General features: G+C 48.8%; 1 protein-coding gene across 1 annotated transcript in view; it reads left to right on the forward strand.

The window, feature by feature from the left end:
* Window positions 1-12,569, forward strand: part of LOC135385990 (phospholipid-transporting ATPase ABCA1-like) — a 246,497-nt gene that overhangs the window by 112,581 nt on the left and 121,347 nt on the right. The window contains exon 13 of the mRNA XM_064615667.1: window positions 6,894-7,104. Within this exon, the coding sequence (XP_064471737.1) occupies window positions 6,894-7,104 (211 nt within the window). The remainder of the gene's footprint in view (window positions 1-6,893; window positions 7,105-12,569) is intronic.

Consider the following 12,569-nt stretch of genomic DNA (forward strand, 5'->3'; position numbering starts at 1 on the left):
CCTTGTATTGAACGAGCCTCCTGGGCCAACGCCTCAATGGTTGTAAAGCGATGGCTTAAATAGGACCGGTAGCGCGAGTGGCACTGACAGATAGCCCGTGCAACGCGCTGCTCTTCCGTAGTAGTGGGATCCGTTCTGAAGTACAGATCTTACAATGCCCGGACGAATTCAGACAAGCTTTCCTCAGTATGTCGAGTACGCTTGTGCAATTCCTCTAGGACACGCTATTCGTAATCCGAAGGAAGAAATTCGTTTTTGAACCGCTTCTGGAAGTCCTGAAAGGACGTAAACTCCGACTGCAACCGAAGCCAGTGCGCGGCGTCTCGGACCAAGGCAACCTGCAGGACGCGTTGGATTAGAGCTTCGTCCGAAATTTCCATACCCGTCTGATAGGCGGTAAGGTCGTCCAGGAAATCGGCGGCAGACTTCTCATCTGTGTACCCTGAGAATGTAGGCATGAGTAAGTTGAGTCGTAGAGGCGCTTGTGCGTGCGGCGGCGCGACCGACCCGGCTTTAAGGCGTTGAACCACTAACGAAGACAACTCCGTCATGCGTGACAGGAGTTCTGCCGTTGCAATGGCGTCTGACTGCGGCGTGGGCACCTTCGCCTTGTCAGCCATCAGCCCCGAGGGCTCGTCCACCGGGCGGGGGCTGGAGAAAATCAAGCACAAAAACACGCACGCAAGCACACACACACACACGCACACACACACAAACAGCAATAAACTATAAACTAGAAAACTACAATATGCTACTACTACTACAGAACCAGTGCCGCGTGTTCCCCGTTACGGGACGGACGAGCTCGGACCCCGAAAGTTGGGCGCCAGCTGTGAAAACCTCAGTGCCCACAACCCCAGGGCGTCAGCCCGTCCGTTCCGCGCTCGAAGGAAAAAGCAGCACAACAGGTTAAAACAAACAACATGGTTTACTGTACCTTTGACAGAACCAGACCTTCGGCTTGCATCCAGCAAAACCAACTGCCCCTCTTCCTCTTTCCGCCACGCTTTTTAATTCATCAGGGAACGCCCCCTCAGTCCCGACCGGTTCCCTCCGGTGTCGCTATCAGTCGGTGGAACTACTGCGATGTGGTTGCCACAGGGTGTGCGGGGCCTGAGGCAAAGGCACATCGCGGAGCCTGTTTCACACCAGCAGTAATGAAAAGATACGAAATTATCACATTTTCGCAGTGTGAGATTTTAGCAGTACCGGCTGACAGAATGACACAACACATTCTTCTCTCATTTATGTTTTAGTAGAAGATCGCGCGTGCGATTAAGTGCATATTTGAAGATCCTACTGCAGTAATATCTGGTTGAGGGCTTCGTGCGCGAGGCCTATGCAACCGCGCGGCCTACGGCGGTCGCCTTACTCGCTCCTTCCCCCTCTATCGCCGGCCCTCATGGGACAAGAAAAGGCCCCTCTTACCTCGACCACATCTGCAAAACAGCGACTCACGTCTTTAAAGCAACATGCAGAACATCAACACGTTACTTCAAGGTCCAGACAACATCTGGCTTCCCCTGGTGTCACAGGTGAGAAAAAGTATTGCTAAGAAAATGCCACCCTAAAAACCCAAACTGTCCTCGACTTGCCCCCGTCTTCAAGTAGCCCCAGTTTACCCTATGCTCGGAGATATATATTCGAGCGCATACATGTTAAATGCGCCGTCGTTGCGCTTAGGCACTCTACGTTTCATTCTTGAGCTTTTGTCTCACAAGGCTATGAGTAATTTCCCCATTTGGGTGGGTGCAAAGAAGCTCGAGCCTGCCCATCGCTTTCTTGGTGTGGTCCTGACTCGAACCTACGCTGGGCTCGCCACATTAAGCACCTTGAAACCAAACTGCAGCGGTGGCTTCCTGCAATTCAACATCTTTTCGGCTTAGGTTGAGGCTTTGATCCACTCTCCCTTCTAGCCGTTCACGCGGCTTTGGTGAGTGCGACTGTGCTTTACTGTGCGACTGTGGCTTCCAGTCTTGCACAGGGTTTCTACAACATCGTTAAATACCCCTCGGACACTGTTCGCCCGAAGCCTTCGTCGCTGCCTTGGAGTTCCAAGAATGACTGAAACACGACAAGTCCTAGCTGAAGCTAGTGAACTTCCGGTAGAGGTCCTCAGTGAGATGAAAAGGGGTCGACGCTTCCTACGTTGACGTGCGCACAATCCCCGTCACCCACTCGGCAGGAAAATTCGATACCGTCCTGAAAGTGATTTTCATCGCTTAGGGCAGAGGACACGCCAGGCTCTCACTGGCTTCATACCTAAGGACGTCACACCGCCGAACGTTCCCTGGTTTCTGCCTAAGCCACCCACCCTCGCACGTCTTCCGGACCTCTAGGACCGCAGAGATCACGTTCCTCCTCAAGTCCTTCGAACCTATTTTTTATGCTGTCGTAGACGCGAAGTTTTCTACCTCTGCCGCCGCATACATCGATGGCGCATCTCGAAATGGAAAGTCCGCGTCGGCATTCGTCATCCCATCTGAAGCCGTATTTGAAGGACGTCGCCTTTCGCATCAAACCTCATTCATAGCTGCGGAACTCTTTGCCATACTTTTCTTTCTGCAGCACAGCAGAGTTGATCCAGCGCTCGCTTTCCGCATGCCTGCACATCTCTCTCTTCAAGATGCCACATTAGTTCATCGAATCCGCTTCGATGTGGCCTTCACAGCACAGTGGCGCTACCGCTTGTGACAAGTTGCCTCTCCCCACGGCAGCCTCTGCGGTGCCATTGAAGGTCTAGAGCACATTCTTGTCCATTACCCACACTATCAACCTCCCCGAACCGTACTCTCCGGATCGCTCAACGAGGGGGGGGGGGCAGGAGGTGGTCCGTCAGGAGTTCCGGTTGCAGCCTCCGTATGGTGTCTAGAGGTTCTGACAAATCATTGTACCGGGGGTGGGAGGCCGTCTGGACCCTGGTCCGATAAAGTGTGCCCCGGCGGTAGGTCCGGCGATGAATTTCGGGTACCCGACACACCAAGCACAGGAGGCGAATTTCTTCCGTGTAAGGTAGCGGGGTGTCATTCGGGTGACGGTCCGACAGCACGAGTCCTCCAAAGGGGGCGACGGCTCTTCGCGGGTCGTCTGTACGGAGAGGTCGTGGCTGAGCTGTCCACTTTGTCCTGGATGCCCAAGAGACTGGACGGCCATCAGCGACAACAGTCCAAGTGGCTACTGATCTCTGCTCCGTCGGTGGATGCGCAAAAGATCTGCCAGAAGAGGGTGGACGTTGATGCTGGGTACAGGGGCTCTGTTCATAACGGAAGGGATCAGGTGCTCGGCGTCATGGCTCCGCATAATAATTGCGGTTGTGCTCATCCAGTACCCCTGTAGGTAGGCGCTCAACCGAGACTGCTCCCGCTGACCACGCACAGCGCGGTTTAACGCCAATTCAGGCGGCGGCTGGGGCTGATACTCGAATTCCGCTAAGAGGTCGCCTTCAATTGTGCGAGCCTTTTGCGCCAGCGCTTCAATGCCATTAAAGCGATGGGCTCGAAGATAGGCCCGGCTGGCTGAGTCGGTACAGCACGAGACTCTTAATCTCGGGGTCGCGGGTTCGGGCCCCACGTTGGGCGCCAGTTGCGGAAACCCGTGTTTCCACAACCTCGGGGCGTCAGTACGTCCTCTCCGTCGCCGAGGAAGACACATCAAGCAAAAGTTTCGAGCAACAAACAAAGGTTTATTTCATACCTTTACGCACAGCCTTGCCCTCTGCCCGCAAAAGCAACCCCGTATCTCTCATGACCGCGCTTTTATGTCCTGGCGCGGACACGCCCCTCTACCCCGTCTGCCGCACAGTTTTGCCATCTGGTGGCATTCAATATGATCGGTTCCCACAAGTGAAATGTTTCCAGGAACTAGAGGGGTGAGATCTTGTATCATAAGGCGTGTCCACAACAGGAAGTTTATATTCCGGTACCCAGAGCCGGTCACACCCAATCACTGCCAGTGCGTCAACACAAACAGACAAGGTCCTGAAAGAAGTAGATGATCCCCACGTAAGTGTCCGCGCCCTGGCGACGCGAGTACAGACATCAAAGCCAAGTGTGCAGAAGATACTACACAAGCACAAACTCCACCCGTACCACGTGAGCCTTCATCAACATTTCCAGCCGGACGACAAGGAGAAACGGCTGGATTTCTGTACCTGGTTCCTATGCCAGACAGAGGAAAGCAGAAACTTTGTGAACAGGGTCCTTTGGACTGATGAAGCCCACTTCTGCCATAGCGCTCAAGTTAATCTCCACAACGCGCATTATTGGAGCCAAACACACCCACACTGTCTGCGAGACTGCAAGCACCAGTACGAGTGGGGATTCAATGTATGGGCCGGGATTTATAACGGAACCATTATTGGACGAATCTTTTTCATGGGATCCCTAAATGTCAACCGCTACTGTAGCGAAATTTCAGATGATGTGTTCAGCTTTGACCTGCCTCTTGCCGAACGAATACGCGGATGGTTCGAGTACGATGGGGCTCCACCTCACAGCGTGCGGCGTGCAGTACAGCTCCTCCGTCAGATGTTCTGGGAGAAGTGGGTTTGCCGATTTGGTACAGTGTCATGGCCTGCAAGGTCTCCTGACCCGCCAATGCACTTTTACCTCTGGGGTCGCATCAAAGACGAAGTAGACCGAAGCGAGCCATGATCACCACTGACCTGCAGGGAAAAATCACTGCTTTCTGCTCGTCGCTCTCCAGATCCGAAATAAAAAGGGCCGCGAAGGACACAATTCGGAGAGCCCACCTGTGCATTGCAGCCGATGAGGAAAGCTTCGAACACTTTTAGCCATATCTAGTGCATGGTGATATGTTGCTTTCACGCCTTTCCTTTTGCTTTCAACTTTCGTCTTCTATTGGACAGGGAAACGTACCCTGTTCTGCATTGAAAGAGCTGCTAATGATAACCAAATAAAAGTACACAGGAAGTGTGTTGAATGTGAAGAAATCTGCAGCATGTTGAAACCAACGAACAGACCTCTCAGTGTTATGTAAACATTGCAGCGAGTGAAGCGTCACAGTGGAGGGCGTCGGTCGCACGTAGAACTATTCGCGTGTGCTGGCTGATATATACACCTGTTTTTTTTTTTTTTTTTGCCGCCAGTAGGCAGACCACGTCACGATGACGTAGTTCTCGGCGAACTCTATTGAAAGGAGAAGAGCGCTGACAGGCGTTCGTGCGCATAGAAGTCTCTCTCTCTCTCTCTCGCACACACACAGGTTCATGTCAATAAGGTGATACAGAAAAACAGACCATAGTGAGAACTGCCGCGTGCAGGAGGAGCGCGTTCTCGGGCACCCAGAAGCAAACACACTGAGCAAAATATGAATAAAGGAAAGAGAGCGCGACCCTGAGACTGACGTGAGCGAAGTTGACACCTAGCAACGGAACTCTTCTTTGGGTAAGGCTTGTAACCCTTTCCTCCTCGTGTGGCATGTCAATATAACCTCCTTTCTTCGCAGCTTTTCGCTTAAACTACAGCCGTCAAAAAAGAGGCGGAGCCAAGGGCTCATTTCCACGGATTTCCGGCAAATTTATTTCGGCAATTGACATTGTATTACGAGTGGGATTATGTGCTATTCTGAGTAGAATGACCACGGGGAATCCATTTCCGAGAAGAAAACGTGAGGTTGCCTTGGGAAATTTCGGAGTTCAATTCAAGAAATTAACTTTCCGTCAATTCAAATGAAATAAAAATGTTACCAATATGTGGGAAAAGTTATTGGCAGAAAAATCCTTTGACCGCATGAATATCCGGGGCATACGTTTTGTTGCCTACCCACATATAGGCAACATTTTTATTTCATTGTGCATGAATTTCTATCATGGTTGGTGGACCGCCCTGCATGCATGCATTTGTAGTATGTGCAGTTGCATGCATGCATGCAGTTGTGTGCGTGCGCGTGTGTGTGTGTGCGCGCACTGACATTTTTGGGGCTATCACCCAATCGTCCCCCCTCCTTTACACGCGTTCTGTCAGATGTGTGTCTGTCAGGCGTTTCTGACACGCGTTCTGTCAGGCATTTGTCATCGTCTGTTTCTTCCGTACGCCGTGTACGTCTTTTTAGCGTCGAAACTCATCCGGGATACAGACAGTGTTTCACAGGAATCATTGTCATCGCATTCTCTTAGAAAGCGCCTTAAGCACACGCAAATATCGCATACGGGATAATGATAAGGCAACCGAAAGCAAAACAAACTTGCTGCAACGCGCCTTCCATTTTCCAACAGCCACTGATGCTCCTTTGCTGTTTGAATTTCAACCCCAGCCGCTTGTCGTACCGGCCCGTACTGGCCCGTGCCCCAGTGGCTGCCGCGTCGTCGTCACAGTTGTTGCATCTCCATTGCATCAGTCTCTGCAATCTGTTTCTTCTTTGTTGCCTTCTTTTTTTCTGTTTATTCAGCTTCTTTTTGACATTTTGGCTTCTGTTGATATTTTCCTGGTATCTTATGTTATTCACCTTTAGATGAGAATATGAGCACGAATTGAAGTTAGGCATATGTTTTATCGCAGACGCAGCTGGATAAAAAGCAGCAAGATAGGTCATGCATGTGCTAAAGTAGATCAAAGTAGGTAAAACAAAATCAGAAGGGTACACAGCAAGAGTGGACTCTTGCTCAAATGACATCTCAATGGGGGAAGCTGCCCAGCTTGGGATCTCAAGAGGAATAATTGAACATTGAGGGAACAAAGTGGTACCTGTGAGATTCCAGCTGGACTTCTAGAACCACCTCACGCCAGACTCGTTCCACTGAGTTCACCAAAGTGGAACCAGCCACCCCACTTGGGAATTCAGCTGGGACATCCGCATTAAACTAGAACTATTCTGGGATCAGTTCAGATTTTCGCCTGAGGGAACGCTTATTGATAAACAGTTCTCCATTGCAGGTTGTCATTCTGGACGAACCCACGGCGGGGATTGATCCAGAGATCAGAAGGGAGCTTTGGGATATGTTTCTAAAGTTGAGGGAACGGTGCAGTATAATGCTTTCCACACATGACATGGAGGAAGCGGACGTCTTAGGTGACAGGATCGGCATCATGGCTCATGGGAATCTGCTCTGCTGGGGGACGCCAATCTTTTTAAAGAAGGCATTCGGTAATTCGTTTTCACGGTTACTCGTTTACAACAAAGGGATGACACGCTTAAGAAACTTGTTTGTATTCGATCATCCGCAAGCTTTATTTACTTAATATTCTGTACCGCGTTCCTCACTCGTAAATGCTTTGATATACCTCTCGTTCAAGTCCTGCCTTTGCCCAGCAGGAGCGTAGTCGAATATTTAAGCGCAACGTTTAGGAGACTAAAAAACGTCTCCATGAGTTCTCAGACAAGGCTCAGGAGTTTCGATGAGACCTTGTGCATGTTCAGATGGCAAGCATATAGAGCTCCGTTGTGTGAATGCCTTCAGAGAAGTGGGCCTGCCTCTTCTGATTTGTTCATCGTGATAATCCAAACTTCACGTGCAAGCACGTGTGTTGCCATAGGATGCGGGTGTTTAGTTCACATTCCGTATACAGAACTGCTTCTTTCTCCTCATCGGAGATTGACAGATCATAATTTTCAAGGATAACAGGATACATGCGTTCTAGCACTCATACCTTGTTGCAGGCTGTTATGGGCTTTGTATGACGCAAGCTTGATCAGCTGGAAGGGATTCAGCAAGAATAATCATTCGCAATATTAGCTCGAACTCCCCAGCACGTTGTAGGCGTGACTTACACAGGACAGCACTTCGTAATTTACTAAGGAGAACACCCTGAAGGGTCCTTGATGGGTGTCACGTATCCAACGTGCCGCAGCATTGGAAATAACCAGAGTGGATCGGTTCGTACTACGGAACAGCATCGTCTTAGTTTTAATAGGGGGGGGGGTATGTTTAATGCGAAGTAAAAGAAAAAAAAGGAAAGGGAAAATAGGGAAGCCCGGGATAACGCAGCGGCACTCCCCGGGGGAACAGATTAGCAGTTCGACATTTGATAGAGACATCCGACTTTGTGCCATTTTTAGGGATCTTGAAATAATGATCAATAGAGCCCCTGCTTGAAATATACCGCTGTTGTCCCAGCTGTGGAGTGCATGTTGTGCTCCGCTCCTAGTTATGTTAGGGAGGGAACTACAGCATGGGTAAATATGGCACCTTCCTCTCTGTATTATGATGTGTATTTTGAAATGTCTGTGTTGTTTGTATTTGTCGATGTATTTGTCATTTCCAATAGATCAGCAAGTTTTAAGGCGAAAGCCCTGCAGGTTTCGTATATTCCCACAACTAAAAAAATTACACTAAATCCCTTATGAAAAAGAAAGAAAGGAAAACCATGTATCGTGATCGGAAAAGGGATTACAACCTTATTTGTAGGCAGATCTTGCTTCTTCACACCGTTTGTTGGCCAGCACTAGAAGCTTCTCCTATGGGCGTTCCCTGGATTTTTATTTTCAAGAGCGTTGGGAGCGGAAAGTGCTTCCAAGCGGGGCAGACGGAAACCCCCTCTCCTCTTCGCCTTGAGCGGACGCTAAGAAGTGATGGACGGTGTGGGTTTTCAGAGGTTGATAACGTTACGATATGTGAGCATAAACCGTAACGACCCCCGAATAAAGAGCGCAGCTTCCGCAAGTGACGTTGGATCTCCAGGGGACACGACCACCCTTTGCCCCTCACTAAGTACGCTTAATGCTGCCCCCGAATATGATGGCCTCTAGGTTTTCGAGAAGCTGGGGTACGCATTTAGCGGATACAGCTTTCGACTACCGCTGCACGAGTGATGGGGGTGAAATGTTCAGTCTTTCGTGCTCTGTTGTCATAGTCCCACACAGCTTTCAAACAATCTGATTGCCCGGTCTCCTCTCACTCCTAATTCCATCTCCAAACATTTCCAGCGATGAACAATTTCTCTTGATTTAACAGACGCGTCTCTAATCCGTGAGGCAAAAAAGCAAGCTGAAAAAGTTATAGCAAATAGTATGTGGACATGCGTGTTTGCAACAACGTTAGCAGAATTCAAAGATAAATATCAACACGAATGCTGACAGGAAATTACTCAACGCTTGCCGCTTGACCGGGTGTATGGTGGGAACATTTGTTTAGTCTGATGTGTTACAGGCACACGTTCAAATATGTTTCGTGGAGCCTGCTTACTTATTGCCTACATTGTTGTTTTATCGCAGTCCTGTCAACGAGTTAGTTCCATTTCGTCTAGTACGAACTGTATGACATTGTCCACTGTGAATGTTAGAATGTGATATGCTGTCGGCGTACAGACATAGATTGAGGAGGCTGAGCGAATAATTCAGACGAACACAACATTTCAGTCTCCTGGAGGCCCAACCAACGAGGTGTTTGTGAGGCTTAACAGTTGTCATTGTCCGGCTCAGTATTTTCCTCTGTGTGTGAATGTGAGCATTCATGGAAGAAAACGTAAGAGATAGTGAACATGTGTCCCTTGCTTCATGAACGAGACGTTGGCGATGCGATGTCGCAATAGTGTATTCGGTAACGTACGTGATGACCAATGGGAGTGGTGTAGTTCCGCCACGGGCACTCGATCACTTTTACTCACTGCTTTCATTGAGGTCATCATCCCGCATTATACATCCCACGGCATATACACCACTACTATATGCGAGGACGACAGTTAACGTTCTCGATGGGTTCAGAAGGGACAGGGGCATCACATTAGACATTTTTTTATTGTTGACACAGCCCTCGTGCTTCGTCGCGTTGTAATTTTCTCAGCCCTTCTTGCCAACACTTGCGAAGTGCTCTGACAGGGTCAGGTTCTGGGATTATCTTTTTTTCAAACGTGTATTCTCTATCCATAGTAACGATACATGACCTATAAAATCGACTATCTGTGTAACAGTGCTAGCACCTCCATTAAGCCGAAGGGATTACTGTGATTCTTCGCGTGAAATGTGAGCCGTTAGGAGCTCCTCAGTCCTCACAGTAATTTATGGGTGACTAACACACCTTATAAGCCACTGAAATTCTTGCGGGTATGACGTATTGTCCATTGATCTAACGGAGTCTAACATTTAGTCTGTGCGTAATATTTTTGAAGAATCTCTTCTCTTTTTTTTTCAAAAGTCTGTCCTTGACTGGGAATTGGTCACCACACTCTGATATATAGAAGAGTAGTTTGTCTGCCCGACGGGCCACATTTTTGTGCATATTACGCCAGAAGAGTAACCTGAGTAGATGGCTCTTGGATTTTATGTGTCGTTAGTAGTACTCGTAATTCTTCGCATCCCTAGCGCGTTTGCATAGAATGTAAAAGTGTGAGAACCATGCGAGGATCGTACAGAAGCTTATAGCTCTTTGGAGCAGGGTTAATACTCTGTATTAGGCGTTCAGATCCTGGAGTGTGTGCGGTAAAGTTACCAGTGCACTCTAAGAAAAAAAGGGAGTCGCGAGGGGTCAGATGCGGTCCTGACCCTCCAGTCGCCGTTTCTCTGGCAGTGACTCCCCCCTTCCTTCTCGAACTCCTTCGAGCGGAATGTGCTGCGTGGGAGAAGAGGAGGGGAGTGGACCCGTGTGGAGCCTCTAGCAGTGCCCTCAATCAGGGTTGCCAGATTGGGCTATAAACCAGAGGAGGCACAGTAAGCGGGTTTCGCCGCCGCAAAAATAGTGTCGCCGCTGGCATTTCCCGGCAAATTCCTGCTATTTACTTTCCATTTGCTCCGGTCCCCCATGTGACCTTTCTCCATCGTGATTGGCTGAGGCTCATTTGACCGGTGGATTCGCCCGCGTTCGTTTCTCGGAGGCGCCGACCCGTCTGACCGTTGTGTAGCTGGCGTCTACGTATGTGAGCAGACCGTGAATTCGTTTCGTGGATTTCGAAGATGTTCGAGCCATAGACGAACGCCTGAATGAGAGGTAAGCAGACAAACGTACGTATGATGGATGTCAGTGATCAGACGTTTAATACTGTCGCCTAACTGTGTGCATGGAGGTACGCCTTGTCCCGCATTACATCACTTTCTGCCGGTTATCAGTCATGATCTGGTTGATGATTCTGCGTGGCGTTACTTGTTGCGTTTTGTTCGGCTATTTGAATGTGTCTGATGTTTAATACACTGGTGTGCATGAAGAGGAAAACAGCGTGCATCGCGTACGCAGGGCTCCTCGAATTTTGCCATTAGGCGCGTAACGATAGCATGTCTTACAGAGCGTATTCAGACAATTAACGTTGCCTGTGCTCGGGTTTACCATATCATTAAGACGTTCCTTTTTTTTTTCGTTCAGACACCGACAGCAGTTCGTGGCCCTGCGATCCGCGAGCATGTGGCCCCTGTCACCAGAAAATTCGACAATTGTGCTGGGATGAAGCGGATGGCTTCTGCGACTCATCACGTGCTATATACGTGTATACTAATATCTACTTTCTCCAAACCGAATAGGTTCCCTTAAGGATTGTATAATACGATAGCCACGATTTCTGTTACTCGGCACTATTTATTCTTTATTTATTCTGCAGTACTCTGTAATAATCGTGTAGATTTACTTGCATTCAAATGTTGCTTCTTGTTTATATGTTTACTGTGTCAATAAATTCCTTCGTCTTCTGGATTTTCATTTTCCCGATAATATTAGCAGATGGCCTAGCGAAGCGCTCGGAACAGGGGAGGGGGGGGGGCAGAGAATTCGAGTGAGTGGGTGCGGAGAGGGCACGCAGCGCACATGCGCAGTTCGATCAGCCAGCGCGCGCTTTTTGGCGCCGTTTTCCGGCTACTTTCTCGTGATTCGTTAGGGATGATCACGTGGTCAAGGGGGGCGGTGGTTTTCGTGACGAAACTGTGGAAGCTACAGCTGCACTCCACTGTATAAACCGCCTAATTGGGCTACTTCTTGTGACAGTTGGCGGGGTGTTGTTCATCTTGGCTATTTGGCTATTTTTGGCGCTCGGACGACAGCACATGACCACACTATGATTGTCACCCCTCGTCACACTAAACTTTTTTTACACCCTTTTGAGTGTAAGGTGTGTGTACGATAACTTACACCCCTAAAGTGTGTACGTGTAATGAACTACACCTACCTCTCATGGTGTGTTTCACAACACTTTCAAACTTTTACACCTAAAGGGTGTAGGTTGTGGTACACCCGCATTACTTCCTGAAAGGGTGTAACGTGAACTTAGCGGGTTTTCGTCTTGTTGTTCTACACCGGTAATTGGACGATACCCTATCTGATTCAATTGTTTGTGTAAATCAACACCCCTAAGCAATGGTATAACTATACAAGGTGTTCAAAATTAAGCTTTCACGAGCGCTACGCAAACACAGCGATGACAGGAAACCGGATGATAACTTTACGCTACTTGTGTAAGAAACAGGTGCTGCTTATTATGTAGCACCTGTTTCTTACTCAAGGAACAGAAAAAGTAGCACCAGTTTTCTTTTGTTCGTTTATTTATAAAGTGCTAGGGAAACCTTAATTTTGAACAACCTGTATACATTGCCTATCTTGCGAGCGTCTGCAAATTCGATAGCTCTGATCGCATTCCAGTCAAAACGAAAGGTGAGGTGTCTAAGTTTAACTTTGATTATATACACAAAAAAACACC

The sequence above is a fragment of the Ornithodoros turicata genome, chromosome 1, assembly GCF_037126465.1.
Source record: "Ornithodoros turicata isolate Travis chromosome 1, ASM3712646v1, whole genome shotgun sequence".
In the NCBI taxonomy this organism is placed as follows: domain Eukaryota; kingdom Metazoa; phylum Arthropoda; class Arachnida; order Ixodida; family Argasidae; genus Ornithodoros; species Ornithodoros turicata.